Source organism: Ambystoma mexicanum, chromosome 3p (genome assembly GCF_040938575.1).
Source record: "Ambystoma mexicanum isolate Mex_15411 chromosome 3p, UKY_AmexF1_1, whole genome shotgun sequence".
Taxonomy (NCBI): Eukaryota; Metazoa; Chordata; class Amphibia; order Caudata; family Ambystomatidae; genus Ambystoma; species Ambystoma mexicanum.
The window spans coordinates 804,917,806-804,937,452 of NC_090925.1; the positions used below are offsets into that span (position 1 = coordinate 804,917,806).

General features: G+C 47.0%; 1 protein-coding gene across 4 annotated transcripts in view; it reads right to left on the minus strand.

Annotated features, from left to right (window-relative positions):
• The window catches only part of RNF112 (ring finger protein 112), a 680,823-nt gene that overhangs the window by 492,090 nt on the left and 169,086 nt on the right, over positions 1 to 19,647 (minus strand). For all 4 annotated transcript variants that reach the window (XM_069651835.1, XM_069651833.1, XM_069651834.1 and 1 more), the window contains one exon: positions 15,311 to 15,383. In XM_069651835.1, coding sequence (XP_069507936.1) covers positions 15,311 to 15,333 — 23 coding nt within the window. In that variant the 5' untranslated portion in view covers positions 15,334 to 15,383. The remainder of the gene's footprint in view (positions 1 to 15,310; positions 15,384 to 19,647) is intronic.

A 19,647-nucleotide genomic window follows, 5' to 3' on the forward strand; every position in this document is an offset into this window, starting at 1 on the left:
ATTCCCATTTCAGCCCCCATAGGGCTCAATGGGAAGGCGCTAATAACGGTACCGCAATTTGCGGTACCGTTATTAGCTCTGAAGTCCCTTAACGGGCCCCGTCCATAACGCCTGGTAAAACCAGGCATTAAGGAAGGGACCCGCTAAGGGACCTCGGAATAGGGCGCAAAGGGATTACCACCAATGTCCTTAACGGTGCCCGGTATCCCTTTGCGCCCACCTCGTAATGAGGCCCATTGTGTTAAAATGTTTACTAAGGTTAGCAGGATGCTATCCTCTCACAATCAGAAAACATTGGGGTGGGACTACTTTGCATAATGATTGTGCGCCGTTCACTTCTCAAGCCCCTCTGCGAAAACAATTGGTGGGACACATATTGATCATGTAAACGCAACAACCTCTACTTGACAGCATGTCTAAAATGCTCTCATGCACCATCTCTGCATACTCTGTATGTTCTAGTGCAGCGGTCTGCAACCCGTAGCGCTCCAGATTTGTTCGACCGCTACACAATTTCAATCGCCTTGGGCAGAAGGTTGTTGTGGTGTAGCCCCCTGTTCTAGAGTAACAGTAGCAGGCAGGAGGCATGGCTGAAATGGATGTCTATGAGATTGGCAGCAACATTCTACCCCTCAGCACTGCACGTCTGGGTGACTCCCCTCCAACAGAGCTCACTGGGAAGCAGCAAACTAGCTTGAGCTGTGTGCATTTACACTCCGAGAGCAGACCATGTAGGGCACCCCTTTTCCTTCAGACATGTTCAATCCCCACTGTACTGCTCCTGTGATGGGTGGAGCATGGCGCAATTTGTGGAAGGGGGGGTTTGGGGGGATTCTTGAAAACCATGCATACAAGAGATGGGTGAGATTTTGCCGAGGTAACTCAATTTTCTCAGAAACTGACCCCAGAGGTCAGGCAGATTAGAGCAACACAGAGTGGACCGATTTAGAAGGTCGCCCCCCAGCACTTGCATGCATGGTGCCTCAGTCAGTAGTCACACAGCAGCGGCATTGAGACAGAACGCGATGCAGGAGAGGCAAGTCCTTTCAGCAGGGCTAGTAGATGCTTCGTTGTAAAAAGTGCATGACGTTGGCCTGCATTACACAAAGGCAACATTTCAAGGAACTAGGGTGTGATTGGCCTCACTATCACAATCAAGGACAGCTCCTCACACATGGGGAGAAACCCCAATCAAAAACAAGACAACTGAATCACCTTTGTTTTTTGTGGGAGAAAGAGCCAGGGTGCGCCTGTGATTGCAGAGCAGAGTTGTAGGGCCAAACAGGAAGCAAATGTGTGGGTAGTGCTCAGTCTAACCAAGCCCAGAGGCATCCCTCTCTCTCTTCCTGCCGCAGGACCGGAGATGGCAGGCACAGCACACTCAATCTTGCCCTGAACGCTGCAAGCACAGTCTTTCAGTAGATGGACTAAGCTTTACGTTCCACAAACCCCTTGTGGGCAGTCAGTATTATTTAGATTCATGCCATGGTCACAATCGACCAATGAATGTTATCCAAGGTTACCAGAGGGGGGGGGGGGGGCTCGATGTTATCCGCGATACCAAGGTTCAAGTTCCTGGAATTTCATTTTTCCTTAATTTTCGCGCATTAGACACACATCCATAAAATTGACTGAAGTAAAATTAAAGTAAAAGCAAATCCCATGACTGGGCTTGGGTGCCCCTAATGGCCTAGAGTCATTTGGAAACATAACTCGGCCCACTCAGACATCCACCTGACCGCCTCTTCCTTGTTTTCAGCAGACTATTTTCCAGCCCCTTACATGAACTGGCCGACAAGTTATTACCCACAGAACCAATGACTCGCTTACAACACATGTCCGTTTAGCTATTTTCATTAAAGTCCGCCACTCCCACATTAACCCTCGCCTCCCCCCACCTCTCGCATTTGGAACAAAAAGGCACTAGAGACCCAAGCTACTCCTCACTGAGGATGCCCAACAAGGCTGAAACATGTCTGGGGATTCTTGTGGTCTCGTGCAGAAGGGATGTGACCTAGCAGTTCGGGCTGGACTACCCCTTTTGGGGTGGGACCAAGCCTGATTTGCATATGGCCTTTTCCATTTTGTAATGGCTTGGCAGGTGAAGAAAGATGGTCTGGAGGGTTGCCCAGAGCGATGCCAGAGGTTAAGATTCATTCTAAACCTTCCAGCCATCACCTCTTTTGTTTTGCTATTGTCAACCCGAGTGGGACGGGTATGCCTAGACGTGGGTCCCGTGCCTGCTGGGCCTAGAGACCCAAGCTACTCCTCACTGATGATGCCCAACAAGGCTGAAACATGTCTGGGGATGCTTGTGGTCTCGTGCAGAAGGGATGTGACCTAGCAGTTTGGGCTGGACTACCCCTTTTGGGGTGGGACCAAGCCTGATTTGCATATGGTCTTTCCCCTTTTGTAATGGCTTGGCAGGCGAAGAATGATGATCTGGAGGGTTGCCCCGAGTGATGCCAGAGGTTAAGATTCATTCTAAACCTTCCAGCCATCACCTCTTTTGTTTTGCACGTGTTCAGCCAGTCCAGCGTTCTTCATTCTTGACCCAAAATAGCAAGTCGGTTTAAAGAAGTTGAAACCTTTGGCTGAGGTGTATGGGTCTATGTTCATTAGTTCAGTATTTGGCCTGGCTGTGTATGTTCTTTGGGCGGAAAGTTACTGCCCTGGAGAGGTCTGAGCTGCAGGTCACAAATGAAGCCCACGCTGGCACAACACCCTCTTGGCTTGCAGCTACATCACTACATCGATTAATATTTGACGTGCAGTTCCACCCAGCCCACATCGGTGCAACACTCTGCGGCCCCATTACTGCACCTTTCCACACTGTAATGCATGGAAGCATGAAATATAAAAAATAAATGCTGAGAAATCATACAGACTAGTTGTGACATCACAACTGACCTGTATTAGGAACACAGTATCACCACTGCTACATAATCTTTTAGTATGCTTCACAATGTCTGATGGTGGGGCCAGCACAGAGCACACATCAATATGTCACTGGAGCACTTCATTAAAGCAACAAGAAGCTTTTCAAACTCCCTGCTTGTAAAATAGTTTTCTGTGACACTTTAAAGCCACTAATTGACAAGCAACTGGTTATGACAGAATTTTAAATTCGTGCACTGCTGGAGTTTAACACATGTGAGCAAGAACTACCTCCATGTTAGGACTTGTTTTAAAGGACAGCATGATCACTTTTTTGATGCATTTTATTTAACTATTTTATTATCTTTTTAAAATCCAGGCAGATGCTACATTGATAATATGTATTAGCAAATGCAAGATCTCTTACATTAGATTAAGCAAGAGGCCGGGTATGTGGCCTGATCAACGCAGACCTGATACTTATGTTCTGGGCCTGCACAGACATACGCCGATATTGGGAGGAAGTGGCACGTACCCTAACTAAGATTGGGTTGTTGCCAGACTGTTGCCAGACTGAATCTCCCCCAAGGAGTGCTTGCTAGGAATTCTTCAGAAACCAAAGCATGCGAGACACGCGAGTAAATTGAGAGACCAAGCATACACCTTGGCGAAGCATAGGATATCAATGGGGTGGAAAGCACGTAATGGCCCAGTGATAAGCGTGTGGTTGAGGGACCTCCAGAAATGGAATGGTCACTGGCAGAAACTGCTATGTGGCAAGAAGCATCCCATCGAGGCCAAGAGGAGCAGAACATGGATTTAGTGGCCTGGAGGCATGTGATACAGGAACTGACACCCCCTGCACACAGTGACACCCAGACTCACAATCCGCGGAACAGAGATATGGTGGAAAGTTCAAAGCAGTTTAATACATACCATAGGTAGACATAGCAAGTGGAATAGGCTGGGGGGGAGGGAGGGGAGGTTTGGACAGATGAACAATGTGATGTATTATTGGAGGTTATGTACAAAGTCTATGTTATTTTGTTGAAAATTAATAAAAAACAGTTTTAATTAATGACAACCGCAACTAGTGGACATCACCGCCAAGAATATTGGGGAAGGCTCAGCCTAAGCTCAAAGCAACCTAAACCTGCCTCCTCTCCTCAGGCATGAACACCAGCTGATCACACCATACACCCAACAAACTGAATATATGAGAGCAATCATAACCTGTAAGCATCAACTAATTATACATGATGGAAACTGTGCTACCCCACGCAGCCCTACGGATGAGTGCTGTACCGACAACCTTTACAACCTAAAACAGGCATTTCACTCCCAACAAAAGAATTGGGAGTAAAAATACTGTAAAAAAAAAAAAATGGAAATCAAATTACTTGAAGGAGATTGCCTCCCTGCTTCCACCCACACAACTCCACTGATATTTTCAGGTCAGTAGTACTGGCAGATGTGTGAGGGTCAGGGGTCTGACCCTGTTAAGAGGGGGAAGGGGTAGAGACTCTCCTCGACCTGGGGCAGGAAGCCTACGAGGGTGTTTGCCGGAGCCCGTCTGCCCCAGTGGCAGGTCGGGGGAGTTGGGAGGCCCCCTGTCTCTGTTCCCCCCACATGTGCTGGTTTATAAGAAGAAAGTACCACCATTCATCACACCATGTCTGCCATACAACATGCTGGCAAGTGTTCTCTGTGCTCAATTTCAGATCCCTCTACAAAAAGCCTAAAAGATACGATTCCTGACAGATATCAGAACTCCAGCTACCAGGAATTCCAACGGTGAACCAAAGATGCTCCAACCTACGCAAAGGGAGAAACACGAAAAGAAAATTAAATGTCCCACTTACTGGACATCAGTGGCCTGGAAGAGATGCCAAGAACTGCAATCCGTAAGACTCCCTGCTGGAAAAGGGGTGCGGCTAGACATGCATTTTATGCAATTTCTATAGCACAACCCGGAGCCATCGGGAAAAAGGCAGTCAGTGGTTGGCTCACAGAGACAGCTGGAAACGGCTACAGCAGGAAAGGAAGTACTATAAAAATGGGGTGGTGGAGACACTCACTGAGTGTGGGTTGTTTTGGGTGAGGTCAAATGAGAAGAAGGTAGACTGAGAGAACAGGTGGAGCAAGGATGGTGAAGCGGAGGATGGAATAGACTTAAAGAGATTGTTTGCAAGGTGATGTATTGGTTGGTGAGAGAAAGTGGTATTTGTGTATGTAGGGCAAGTAAGAAGGGTAAGACTAAGTGGGAATACAGGGGAGTAAGTAAGGGTACGTGGGAAAAGTAATTGAGAGACTGAAAGGGGGGGCGACTGTTAGACAAGGAGTGGATGTAGTGGAGAGTAGTGAGAATAGTGGGGTGGAAAGTAGCAAAGATGAAAGCATAGAGCAGCAAAGAGGGTAGTGGGGGCTAGGGGAGAGGGGAGAGTGGTAGAGTGGAGGAGAGGGAGAGTAGGAGTACACATGAAGTGAAATAACATTCGAGAGATAGAGAGAGAGAGAGAGAGAGAGTGGAAGAGAAGGGAGGTGAGGAGAAGGGACAGGAAAGAAAGGAAAGAACATCACAATGAGGAGTACGAAGGTGTAAAGAAATTTCAAGCAAGACCTGGGAAGTTTGAAGGCACCTATTCCTGTAATCATTCTTCTTATGCGACCCCAGTTTAGGAGGCACCTAGACAACCCAGATGTAAGATAAGGTGGATTAGACCCTCGCCACTAGCCAGACAGATTCTAGTTAGTAAGGCTTACTTATCTTAGTGATCACCTGGGAGTTTAGAGAAGTCTGTGCTAGGGTGGAGGGAGACACAGGGATGGCAAGAGAGAAAGGAATGACCCTTCACTGGGCCTTGTTTAAATGCATAATAAGAACACGTAAACCATCTTTGAGAGTTGGTGTGTTCTTGAGCCCATCTATGACACGTGGTGTCATTGCGTGATTTGTTCAGATGCAAAATAGCGTTCACTCACAGCCGAAAGAGATATTACAGATAGTATGACTCACTAAAACTGGTTCCATCCAGACTTGAGTAACCTTGAGGACCTTTGGATGTGGCCTGTGTGAAAGGGAGGTGATGGTTCTACCCCTGTTCTATCCCTCGAAAGGCACTAGTCAAGAACGATCTGTAAGTGGAGGTACCAGAAGGGAAATATATTTTGTGGAGCCCCTGTAACCCTCTAGGATGGGGAATAAGTACATCTTTGTACTCTGTGAAGGCATCATGAAGTACGACACAGACAACAGACTTCAAATTTACACAAAAGGTATTTATTTAACAGAAATGTCAGGATGGTTAAAGGACTAATTTCCCCTATGCTAAGGTGGGTTTTCCATACCTGAACGAAACTAGGAAACTCTGTGTCAAAGAGTTCAAAGTCTGTCCATGTCCAAAACCTATCCTTGCCTGCACAACCATAAAAAAACAATGTGTAGGGATGTCAAACTCAAAAGAAACCATGTTCAACTCAAAGTTCTGCGCTTCTTCCACCTCACAGCTTTCTTTCAGCTCCACTTCCCAAGCATAAGAAAGTTCCATGAAAGAAAAGTCTCAAAGGTTCTCCAGTTCAAGGCAATATAGTTCACAATCAATCTTTGGGTTTCCCCTTCCTCAAGTTTTAGGTTGCAGAATCCACTAAGCTAGGGTAGAGGCACTATTCTAACTGTGCGCTAGGATGGCTGAGGAACAACTACTCCTAAAAGAGGGCCAGCTAAGAGTCTTTGAGACACTGAGCATACTGACAATCTCTCTGGCCCCCACGGGAACCTTGAAACCCTCTCAATAAGAGGCTCCCCTACGATGCATCAAACCAACCCCTCTTCCAAGTCAGGCAATAACCTTTATTGCACGCACATTGACACCAAATCCTTCCACCACAAGGTCTATGTCCGCGCCATACATGGTATGTGGTAGCGGTGGAAAAGGCAAAACAATGCAGAATGGCTTCTCCATGGCTTCAACTTAGGCAAAGTCTCTGGGTACAAATGAAAAGTGTTGTAATGTAAATTCTCACAGTCCCGAATCCGGTCTTGGTGTATCACAGTTACTCATAGTGTGGGGGTTAAAGCTACCCCACACTTCTTTCTTGCATTTCTTAGTAGCAGTCCGATTTTTTTGAACCTGGTTCTCAGAAAACAGTTGCACTTGTGTCTCTGGTCTTGAGCATGCTTGCACGTCAGGCCTGTGTAGCAGAAAGCCAGAGGATGAAGTTACGCTTGGCCAAGCCACAAAGTCTCCACCAGCGAGTCAGTCCTCTTGTGTCACGCCCCCACGCTCACCCCCTCACTCCCCTTACTCATCTCACTTACCTGGCGCTTCCCGCTCTCATGTTCACCACTCACATCAGCAGGGGAGGCACGGGAGGCGGGATACCACGGTGGGCGGACCCACCTCTTTTCGCCCCTTTCCGCAGTGGCGGCTACCATGGCGTCTCCTCCACGCCTGACAGTACCGGAACACCAGGAAACGCCAGCAGCACCAATCGCCGGCCGCGTTGCGCTCCACGCAACGCACGCGAGCGGTCACGTGATGCGTCACGTGATTCCACTCGCAGCCTCAAAAGAAGCCGGCAAACAAGGCGCGTCACTTCACAGCTTCTCCATTGAGGACTGCCAGGCGTTACTCTCTGCACCTTGTTACTTACTCTTTGCCTTGACCACGGAACGTTTCTTGGATTTGCATTTGGATTACCTTATTGGATTTTGGTGCGCTCTCTGATACCCCGGATTTTCTTGACCTCTGTTTGGACCTTGGACTTGGCTTTGGATTTCCCTTCTGTTACCTCTATCCCTCCTGTTCATGAACCACGGACTGTATTAAGGATTGCCACGGATCACGTTCTTTCTGCACTCAGGTGTTGCCGGAGTGTCAACCGAATCATCCCAGCCTGCTGTTGGTTCCCTTGCTGTGTGTGTAGGTTTCCTACCCATTCTACAACCCATTAGGTAAGCTGTTGTCACTGCACCTTGCTTGTTCTCCCTGCCAGTTGTTGTTTTGGGTATTCCTATGATTCTAACCCTTTGCCTTACAGCACTCCGGGGTCCTTCCGGCGTTCCCGGTACCAGGCTGACGACGACATTCCACACCTGTGGCCTCAAGGATTGCTAGGGCAGTGTATTGATTCCTGCTCGAGCAGTACTTGGGGACGGAGGCTTTTCATAACTGCACGACCATGAAGTCTGATACCTACGAGTTAGAACAGACTGTGAAGCCTTGTGGTCGCCCAGTTATGGATACCTCAGCCGGGGATCGTGTGACTGTTCTAATGCAGGCAGTTACATCACTCAGGGCTGACATGGCAGCTGCTACTACTGCCCTTCGCACTGCCATGGCTACCTCCACTACTGCGTTGCACCACCGCCTTGATACCCTACTAAGTTCTCGCCACCTTTGCCTGTCGATGCCGAATTCGGCGATGCTGCTCCTCCCCAAAACCTGACTCCTGTCATATCACCCACCTTGCCAACCACGCCTGTGGTGGTCCAGACCCCTTTTCCACTGGCAGCCCCCGAAAGATACCAGGGTGACCCAAAGAAATACCGTACCTTCATAAATCAATGTAAATTGCATTTTCTGTGTCGACCCCAGGCTTTCCCTGATTCAGTATCAAAAGCGGCCTTTCTTCTCTCACACCTATCAGGTGTGGCAGCCACTTGGGGCAATCCGTTGTTAGAGGGAGATCATCCTGCCCTGTACGATTTTGAGCTGTTAACCAAAGAAATGGCCAAAGTGTTCGATACCAGATACAAAGCGCAATCCAGGGAAATGGAACTCCTTGATCTCGCTCAGGGCCGGTCAACTCTCATTGAGTATATCACTAAATTCAACCAGCTTTTTGCAGAGACCTCCTGGCCAGAAAACAAAAAGGCTGTGATATACTATCGGGGCTTGTGTGGTTCCATGAAGGATGCATTGTCTGTAGTGCCCTCTCTTCCCGCAGTCTATGCTGACTTAGTTGACCTGACATTGCAAGTGGACGCTAGACGAGCGGAACGTAGGGTAGAAGCAGAGTTATCTTATTCCCCAACATCAAGCACATCCAACGCTTCACCCGAACCCATGCAGATCGGCGGGATACGCAGCCCTATCACTCATACCGAACGGGAACGCAGAAGAACAGACAATGCCTGCTTCTACTGCGGTCTCAACGGTCATTTTGTAAAGGAGTGTTCCTGCCGCCCAAAGAATAAGAACCCGGGTTTTCCGAAGACTCGCCCTTGAGACCAGGGGTGGGGGCGAGTCCTATACGAAATCCCTCTGATCCTGCTTTTGGCCTCGTTCGGCCTGTGGTGGTTCATGCATCTTTGAACCTTACTACTGGCACCTCCCATGCAGTACGAATCGTGATTGATTCCGGAGCTACGGGTTGCTTCATTGACATAGTCCTAGCCAACTCGTTGAATCTCCCATTGGTTTCGAAAAAAGGCATCCCGAACCAGTCCATGCGGTGGACGGGACGTCTCTTGCTTCTGGACCGATCATGCAACAGACGGCCCTGTTGGAATTGGTCATACAGGAAGTCCATAAGGAGACAATATCCTTTGATCTCATAGCCACACCTCAGTTGGGGTTATACTGGGCATTCCTTTGCTAAAAAAGCAAATCCTCTGATCAACTGGGGGACAGGTCAGGTCTCCTTCGAATCAGAGATGTGCCAATACTTCTGTCTACTTGAAACATCTCGGGTTTCCAGCCCTGCAGACATCCTTGGAGTAGTTGCCTCCTTGGCCATAGAGGACAGTCCCGATTCCCAGGACACGCACATGGTAGGGACAGTCACGGGCAGGATACCTCAACGATTTCCAAGCTGTATTCGACAAAGGGTCTGCAGATGGTCTACCTCCACATCGGCCCTACGATTGTCCCATCGATTTGGTCCCTGAATCGCCAATCCCAAAGGGCCGGATTTACTCCTTGATCCAGGCGGAAGAACATGCCCTGCAAGAATACATACAACAGGCTTTACTTTTGGGTCACATTCGTCCGTCAACATCCCCAGCTGCAAGCCCAATTTTCTTCGTTCCGAAGAATGAGGGGGATCTCCGTCCCTGCATTGATTACAGGTGCTTGAATGCCATCACGGTAAAAAACCGGTATCCCATCCCTCTCATCACCCCGTTGTTAGACAGGCTCACTCATGCCACAATCTACACAAAATTGGACCTCCGAGGGGCGTACAATCTGATACACATGCGTGACGGGGACGAGTGGAAAACGGCCTTCTGCTCACGCCAAGGTCTATTCGAGTATACAGTCATGCCGTTTGGCCACTGCAATGCTCCGGCTACTTTCCAACGCTTCATGGATGACATATTCAGTGACGTATTGAACACCTACGTGGTAGTATACTTAGATGATATCCTGATTTATTCCTCCTCTCTTGAAGAACACGTCACGCATGTCAGGGAAGTGCTGGTACGACTCCAAGCCAACGCACTTTTTGCTAAACCCGAAAAATGCCTGTTTCATACCAATCAGGTCGAGTTCTTGGGGTTTCATATCTCTCCCGGGGGTCTATCTATGAATCAGTCCAAGGTCCGGGCGATCAACGAATGGCCGATTCCAGCCAATCTCAAGAAGTTACAATCATTTTTGGGATTCCCTAACTTTTATCGTCGGTTCATTGCTGGGTTCTGTTCTATAGTGGCCCCTCTCACTGCTTTCACTAGTCCTCTCGTCCCTTATGTCTGGTCCACGCCACAGCAAGCCGCTTTTGACCCCCTGAAAACAATGTTCACCTCTTCCCCGGTGTTGCAACACCCCGACCCCGAGCTCCCATTCATTCTCGAGTCAGATGCCTCTTCCTATGCATTGGGTGCTGTGTTATCCCAACCCTGTCCTACCACTGGCCATCTGCATCCAGTGGCATTTCATTCACATAAATTCACGGGAACCGAATTGCACTATACGGTTACGGAAAAAGAGCTACTGGCCATTAAAGACGCACTGCAAGTCTGGAGGCAGCATCTCTTGGGTGCAAAACAACAGACGGTGGTGTTCTCCGACCATAAAAATCTCCAGGACCTTGCCTCCCTGAAATGTACAAACAGCCGGCAAGTGCGCTGGCACCTCTTCTTTCCCGCATTCGATTTTGTGGTCAAGCACCGACCCGGTGTGGGGCACGGTAAAGCAGATGCCCTGTCTCGTTCTCCCGGGGGGGGGGGGAGACACTTCCATCATTCCCTGACACGGTATTGGGTAAGAACCATGTAGTATGTGTCTGTACACCATCGCCTTCCTTGTTATCCACCATACGGCAATGGGTCTCCCAGGATCCACAGTCAATATCAGAATGGGACCCTGTTATGCAAGACGGGCTACCTTTCATACATGGGAAACTCTACCTTCCCACGAGTGAAACCAGAAATCAGGCATTAAACTGGTCTCATGATGCTGCCACTAATGGTCACCCCGGGCAGCATCGCACTCTAGACCTACTCAAACCCTGGTGTTGGTGGCCAACTATGAAACGCGATGTGCAGAACTATGTCGATACCTGTTCGGTGTGTGCCCAGGGCAAGTCACGAAGGGGCCGACCTTTGGGTCTTCTTCTCCCTCTCCCCGTTCCACCGAGGCCTTGGCATACGGTTTCGATGGACCTAATCACCGATCTACCACGTACACAGGGTTTTGATACCATTTGGGTTGTCGTTGACTCCTACACCAAACTGGCACGTTTCATACCATGCAAAGGGGTGCCTTCAGCTCCGGTGTTGGCCAGGCATTTTTTTAGGTCTGTGTTCTGTGTTTTTGGTTTGCCCCATGTCTTGATTTCCGATCGTGGCACGCAGTTCACCTCTCGTTTTTGGCAGGCCCTCACCTCTCTGCTGGGTATCGACACACATTTCTCCTCTGCTTACCATCCGGAGAGTGATGGGCAGACCGAAAGGGTCAACCAAACGTTAGAGCAGTATCTACGCTGTCTGACGCTGCAGTACCAGGACACATGGCTCAATCTGTTGCATCTCGCTGAATTTGCTTATAATAACACACTACACTCTGCTACTGGGTTCTCGCCTTTCTTCGCCCTCTATGGCCAACATCCCCGTACTCTCCACATTCCTGATTTCTCCACTTCTGACACCCCTGCAGCCTCAGCCTGTGTGCGGGATCTGGTTTCAGTCCATGCCCAAACGCTGATCCACCTGCGCGAAGCACAGGCTTCCATGAAGGCTGCAGCTGATAGAAAGAGGGTAGATGCTCCCGTTTACGGGGTGGGGGAATCGGGTTTGGCTTTCTTCCCGTCATTTGCATATCCCTGGCTGTCACAAACTGCTTCCCCGTTTTGTGGGTCCATACAAGGTTGTCAAAATCCTGAACCCGGTTGCATTACACCTGGCGGTGCCCTCGTCCTGGCGGATCCACCCGGTGTTCCACGTCTCCCTGCTTAAGCCCTGCCTTGCCCCTGCCCGGTTGGTTGCCCCTCCTGCCCCGATTTCTGTCTCGTCTCCTGATGTGTTTGAGGTCCGGGCCATCCTGGGTTCCCGTGTGTGTAGGTGTGGTTTACAGTATCTGGTGGACTGGCTGGGTTACGGTCCTGAGGACCGCTCTTGGGTCTCTTCCCGGAATGTTCATGCTCCTCGCTTGTTGGCCTGATTTCACTGTGACCATCCTACCAGCCCACGAGGTCGTGGACCTTTGGGGGGGCTCTGTCACGCCCCCACGCTCACCCCCTCACTCCCCTCACTCATCTCATTTACCTGGCGCTTCCCGCTCTCATGTTCACCACTCACATCAGCAGGGGAGGCACGGCAGGCGGGATACCACGGTGGGCGGACCCGCCTCTTTTCGCCCCTTTCCGCGGTGGCGGTTACCATGGCGTCTCCTCCACGCCCGACAGTACCGGAACACCAGGAAACGCCGGGCGCACCAATCGCCGGGCGCGTTGCGCTCCACGCGACGCACGCGATCGGTCACGTGATGCGTCACGTTATTCCGCTCGCAGCCTCAAAAGAAGCCGGCAAACAAGGCGCGTCGCTTCACAGCTTCTCCATTGAGGACTGCCAGGCGTTACTCTCTGCACCTTGTTACTTACTCTTTGCCTTGACCATGGAACGTTTCTTGGATTTGCATTTGGATTACATTGTTGGATTTTGGCGCGCTCTCTGATACCCCGGATCTTCTTGACCTCTGTTTGGACCTTGGACTTGGCTTTGGATTTCCCTTCTGTTTCCTCTATCCCTCCTGTTCATGAACCACGGACTGTATTAAGGATTGCCACGGATCACGTTCTTTCTGCACTCAGGTGTTGCCGGAGTGTCAACCGAATCATCCAAGCCTGCTGTTGGTTCCCTTGCTGTGTGTGTAGGTTTCCTACCCATTCTACAACCCATTAGGTAAGCTGTTGTCACTGCACCTTGCTTGTTCTCCCTGCCAGTTGTTGTTTTGGGTATTCCTATGATTCTAACCCTTTGCCTTACAGCACTCCGGGGTCCTTCCGGCGTTCCCGGTACCAGGCTGACGACGACATTCCACACCTGTGGCCTCAAGGATTGCTAGGGCAGTGTATTGATTCCTGCTCGAGCGGTACTTGGGGACGGAGGCTTTTCATAACTGCACGACCATCAAGTCTGATACCTACGAGTTAGAACATCTTGACTCTGTCATCTCCCTACTGGGAAACCTATCCCTCTTCCCATACACCCAGCCTTCGTCTACCTCCTAAACGAGTCGGAACTATTTTGTTCTTAATTTGGTCACTAGTTCCCTGCCTCGGCTCTGCTTTTTTCTGTTCCCTCGCTTATGTCCCCTGCCACCTCAAAAACACTGTACCACATGCTTGTTAATCCCCACACTTCCCTTCTCTCAGGCTTAGGTCATGCCTACAGTTCCTCTCTGTATGCTCTAGTCTTTCTTGGGCTTTCCCCTTCTCTTTTCCAGTGGGATCATTGCAACGTCCTCCATTCTTTCTTGTCTTTATTTCATTCCATTCCATTGCATCTACTTCACCATCTTGTTGGCCACCTCCTCTGTACTATGCTTCTCATGGATGATTTTATAATTCCTTCCCCACCACCTCCTCCTTTCTGTCCTCCTCTCTCCAACCTTCTTCTCTCTATCCCACCTTCACCTTCTCTTCTCTGATGCCTTTTTACAGTGTCTATCCCACCCCTTCAATTGACCCTAATTAACCTCCTTCCTCCAGCCTCCTGCACAACACCTCCAGTCTATGCGAACACCAACACATTTCTACCAATCTATGGACCATATGTCAATGCCTAACCAATCTCCAGAGACCTCCTTTACCTAAATGTAGACTTTTGTATTTAGAAATGTAACTAAGTGCATTTCACTGAACCATGTCCTTCCAGCCTCATTTCTACGCCTTTCTCGTTGCGTGGCCTCTCGGACCGAAACATTAAGTTGGCACACCGCTATCTTGAATTTCTAACTTTTGCATGTGCTGAGACGAATGAGTGTGGTGGAGATAGATGCTCAGCGGCCACAGCCATTTTGCCTGCATGTGAAAATGCAAATGGAAAACATGAGGACTTCTAAGCGCGACAGCAACCTCCTCCTTGTTTGGCTCCCTTTCTTCTTCGCGGTTCCTCCAGGGCGGGCTTGGCACCTAAGATCCTGGTCTACCAGGACCGTGTATCAAGCCTAATTCACACAGACTCAGTACCATTGGAAATCCTTATGGTTCTGCGCCCCCGCTTCTAGAATGCATCGATCCAATTCTGAAAGCCTCCCTGACCGAGCCTTTGCTCTTTCAATCAGAACTTTACCTAGCTCCTTTTAAGGTGGCCTGCCTACATCCCCAAGGAGGAGGGCATCTGCCGCATCAGCACACTGGAAGGATCCCAACTACGATTGCAGGAAATTTTGTGTACCATCTCCCAAGGGACAAGGCCAGAGGACAGACCTACAAGAGAAGCCAGAGACTTATCTGACAAGCCTTCTACACAACTTTTTCTGAACCCCTCAGACCACCCCATCTCAGTAGACTAGTTGTGCCCCACCGCAAAGACCCACTTTCCCTTAGTAAACCAGAATTGGGTGATCTTCTATAGCCCCACTGGCCTGCAACTAAGACGTTAACAGTAAAACAATCTGTAGCCCATTTGTAATGTACTCATCAGAAAAGACTGGTAGCCACAATTTTGACAGGTGTGCGAGTTCCAAAACTTTGAAATAAATAAATGCCAACACAAACGGGCAACATTGGCCAATCACCCAACAACAGACCTTACATGGACATATACACACAGCACAGAGGTCCAAACCACTCTCATTTGGACACAGACACCAAACATTCCTATACAGGATTCCTTCCTCACACAACCTTTGCCGAGCACCCAACCACACATAATATATTCACCCATCACACTGAGACACACAATACAATCCCAAAGACCCATTCGTGCACATAGTTCAGTCTGGTATTGGGTAATGAGATGCTGAAGCATTCACATGAAACTTACTCTTTCTTGTTGGTGTTTCCCATTTTGGTACAAGACCTGTGCAGTTACGTTTCGACATTCACATGGACCACAACTGGAGAAAAAAAAGAAGCAGGAAGATTTTATGTTCAATCTAAAATAATTTCTCAGAGAATCTCAATATGAAAACCATTTTAAAGAAACACACAGAAGCAACAAAAAAAATAGCACATCTCATCATTTGTGCCAAAAATATTTTTCAGAATCTGGCGCTGTGTGTTCCAATCTTTTCAGAAAGGTGTTTCCTCCTTTAACTGCCACTGATGGGAATGACAGGGTCCTGGTTTTGACTTTGCTTTGTAGTGGGACTTGAAGTAACAGCAGAAGTTATGGAAGATACAATGGTTGAGAGCTTGTTAAGGGAAATCAAATGTCTGCACTAACACTTAGGAATATGATGTAAGGTTGAGGAGTGTTTGAAGAGAGATGGTTTGAAAAGTGAGAGAACTTGTCACATTTAAAGAAAACATTTTCTTTATTAATGATTGTACTTAAAAGAATGAACGCTGTTGCTTTCTTGTTCGCTTCCTGAATATTTTACGAGCTATGACCTCTTTCAAGAAACCACATTAAGTTGTTAAGCTCTGTACTGCAATTTCTTTTCACTCGTATAAACTCACCAACTACAATGTTGTGTAGTGTGCTTGTGCAATGTTGCTAGGCATGTAGTTTAAAGCTCACTTCAGTGAGTTTACGCTTATTCACAATGCATATACTATTTAGGTTTATACATGTTTTGCAGTACATGTTAGTTGAATGTTAAAGCTCTTCTGATTAGATCTGCCCACTTGTCTGTCCTTTCCCTCACGGGAGACCCTCCAAATCACCAGAATGCATGAGGACTGTAGGAATAGATGTTCCTCTAATCTGTCCTCTGTGACGAGGCATGAATAATCCCACTGGTTTGCCAGTGATGGAGCATAGGGTACCCTCATCACAATTCCCTTAGTTTGTTGGTATAGTTCACAATATAGGGTCGCTATGTTGTTGGTAAGGTGGACAATTTAAGTAGTTCAGTCCTCATTGAAACATGTGTCAAGTATGCACTGGATTTCTTTTTGCAAAAATAGTCAAGAGCTTGAATCACTAATTTATGTCCAATTGCAGCGTAAAGAGCTGTCACATTGTCAGTAACTAAGATGCAATGCTCTTGCAATTTTACATTGTAAGCTTGTTAGAAATGTGCATGGAATCACAAGTTTATGATTGTTGTACCTTAGGGTTCAGATGTGTATTATGTGCATTTATGTATTTGGAAATGGATTCTGTAATCCAACCTATGCCACTAACAATAAGACATATTGTTGGTCATTATTGAAAATGTGCATGTATTTTAGGAAAAAACAATATATACATTTTTTTTAGTAGATGGCGTTTTTCATCTTTTTCATAATCAGACCTGCCGCAGTCCATTATGTGATCATAGATTCTGTTTTCTGCACGATGACCAATGGAGGGTTGTTTGGTAGTTTATAGTAACAACCTGGCATGTTGAGGTGCTCAATGACCAATATAATATAGTGTGAGCGGATGTGATTGACTAAGTTACCACCCTTATTTGCTTCTTTAATGACAATGGCCATCATTGAAGTCCTACATGCAACATTCCACTTCCCATCAAAACCAGCTGTGCACCTGGCGCCCAATTCAACCATGCGTCTGATCTGCTGGCCAGACATTGCCTTTCACCCTTGTTTTAGATGGTGCTCCAGATTCCAGTCACAAAGTAGTCTGGATTCGTCTAAACAAATCACAGAGGTTCACATTCTTTGATGGGCGATTTACTCAAAGAATTAAAGAAGAGCACAGTGACATTTCTTTGACATATACAGCAATTTAAACCCATACATAGGATTAAGGAATGTGTAAGTCCATAGCAGCACGTATTTCAAAATCAATAGTATGACATAGTCTTCAATGTATGTCCAGTGCTAACTGTAACATCCAAATTTGATGTATTTGAGTATACAACTCCTACATCGTGATGAAATAATTCAATTCAAACCATTAGTCAAGTAAGAGTGTGTTCACTGTGTGGCGGGTCAGAGGAAGGGCACTGACACTCTGAGGACATTTTCACCAGGTTTTATTAAAGAATAAGTACTAGGCCTATCTTTCCTTATCGCTATGGGATGTTCCCTACGTACTAACTAAGCTGCTCGACAGTTGTCGGTGAATGTCCAAAAGCAATACGTCAGCTGTCCAAAATTAATCCTAACTGACCCTACCACTAGTTTAATCAACTAAGGCCAGAGGAATGACTCCCTTCTCCTGATGATGGTTGTACTTTTGAACTTGTATACACAATGATAGAATCACACTGCACATATGTCAAAAATCCTATTTAATGCTTTTCGCAAAAAGTAGATTCAATTTGAAACAGCCAATACGTGTTTCGAGCTACGCTCTTTTTCTAGGGCTGTGGTAATGAATAACATTATACATCATGAAAAATATCCAAGCAAACAACCAGGACAACATACCAGGTTAGCATCAGGTGACATGCCAATAAGTTAACATATTGAAGTATTTTGTCCCACAAATAGTTCACATAAGCAAAGGGATACATTTGTAATAATCCATTTCAGTTACATCAAAGCAAACAAAAAGTCCCATGTGGGTGTGTATAAAACAAAAATCACAATAAGAAAACCAGAAAGGAGAGAAAAGAGAGAAAAAGACAAAAGAGAAACAATATATTTCTTTAGTTAGTAAAATGTACATAATTATATGCCATGTAATGTGTCACATCAAACCAACCATTTCCATTAAGTTATATACCTTATGTTCTCGTGTCCAATCTATAACTAAGAGCACGTATATGGGGTTACGTCGTCCTTTCATCGTAGGATGTTTTTTTGTGGGGTTTTTTACCATGAATCTTTTTTTAAAAAAACCGTATAATTTTTTAGGGGGGGGGGTTAGTAAATTATATATATAGGGTGTAGGTGTTTGGGAATAAATACAAATTAAAGAAAAGGCGGGGGTTGGAGGAGAACCCCCCCAAAAATAATTGTAAATAAATTCTATGGGTTTTTCTGTACAAAAAATTGCGGTAAAAAAACCACAAGAAAACATGCAGCGATAAAATGACATGGAACCGTGTATGGGTAATAATGCTGTAAGTTAATATAGAAGTGCTGAGCCAGATATGAGGATTCTGTTCGGTCTGTAGCAAGTACATTTTTGCTGCAGGTATTCAAGTTCTTTGTTGTAGAATGGTCGATGACTGATACATATTGCATTGAATGATGCTCGCCGACTGACAGAAGCTAGTGGAGAGCTCGGAAGGCGGGAGAGATGTGCTCTCTGGGACCTAAAGCTACGAGGAGTCTTGTGGCAGTATTTTGCACTTAAGAGTTTTCTTAGCTGAGATGCGGGGGCTGCTAAGCTTAGAGCGTTGGCATAGTGTAGGCATGAAAGGATTACTGAAAAATAGCGGTGACTGTGTGTTGAATTATAATTATTCTTTTATAAGACGCTAAATACCGGAGACCATTTTCTAAGCGCAAGACCAGGATTCAAACCGATGTTGCTATGCATTGCCTTGCTTCCAAGACAAACGTGTTGCCCCTGAGTTATCCTCCCGTCCCAAAATGTTCAGGAAAGGAAAAATGCAGCAAAGGTTAGTTGCTATCATTGTAAACCAATGAGTCGACATTATTAATGAATTGTTGTGGGAAATGTGGGGGGATTTGTATTTTAGAAAGTTCTACTGTTTATGCTCCTGTTAATTTTGTATTCTTCAGCTGAAATTAAATAAAAATATTATTAAAAAAAAATAAAATGCAGCAAAGGATGCTTATGAGGAGGAAACAGCTTTTTACCACTGAGTCGATGTGATGTGACAGAGTCAGGTCTGAGCCCATAATGTGCCACAGATTTATTTACTGTGGTCGAGGAGGCGGGTGGTGGACTTAGAGAGAAGGGTCAGAGTAGCGTGTTGAGGGAAGAGGACAGCTATCCCACATAGCATGAACTTGGTTTCGCCTAGGTTGAGTAGAAAGTGATTGGCCGTAATCCAGCCTTCGATCTCAGAGGCAGGTAGTGAGATTGGGAGAGATAGAGGAAGGAATATTTGAGATTTTGAAGATATGTTATGTGTCGTCGGTGTAGTTGTAGCAGGATACACTGTGAGCTTGAATGAGAGTGGGCAGGGGGCTCAGGTAGAGGTTAAAGAGAAGCAGGGAGGCACCTTGTGGCACCCCATGGAGGACTGGGAGGCGTGCTGAGGAGAACGGAAGCAAATGTACGATTTGTGATCTGTTAGAGAGGAAGGAGGATATCCATTTCAGAGCTATATCCGGATGCCTAGAGTG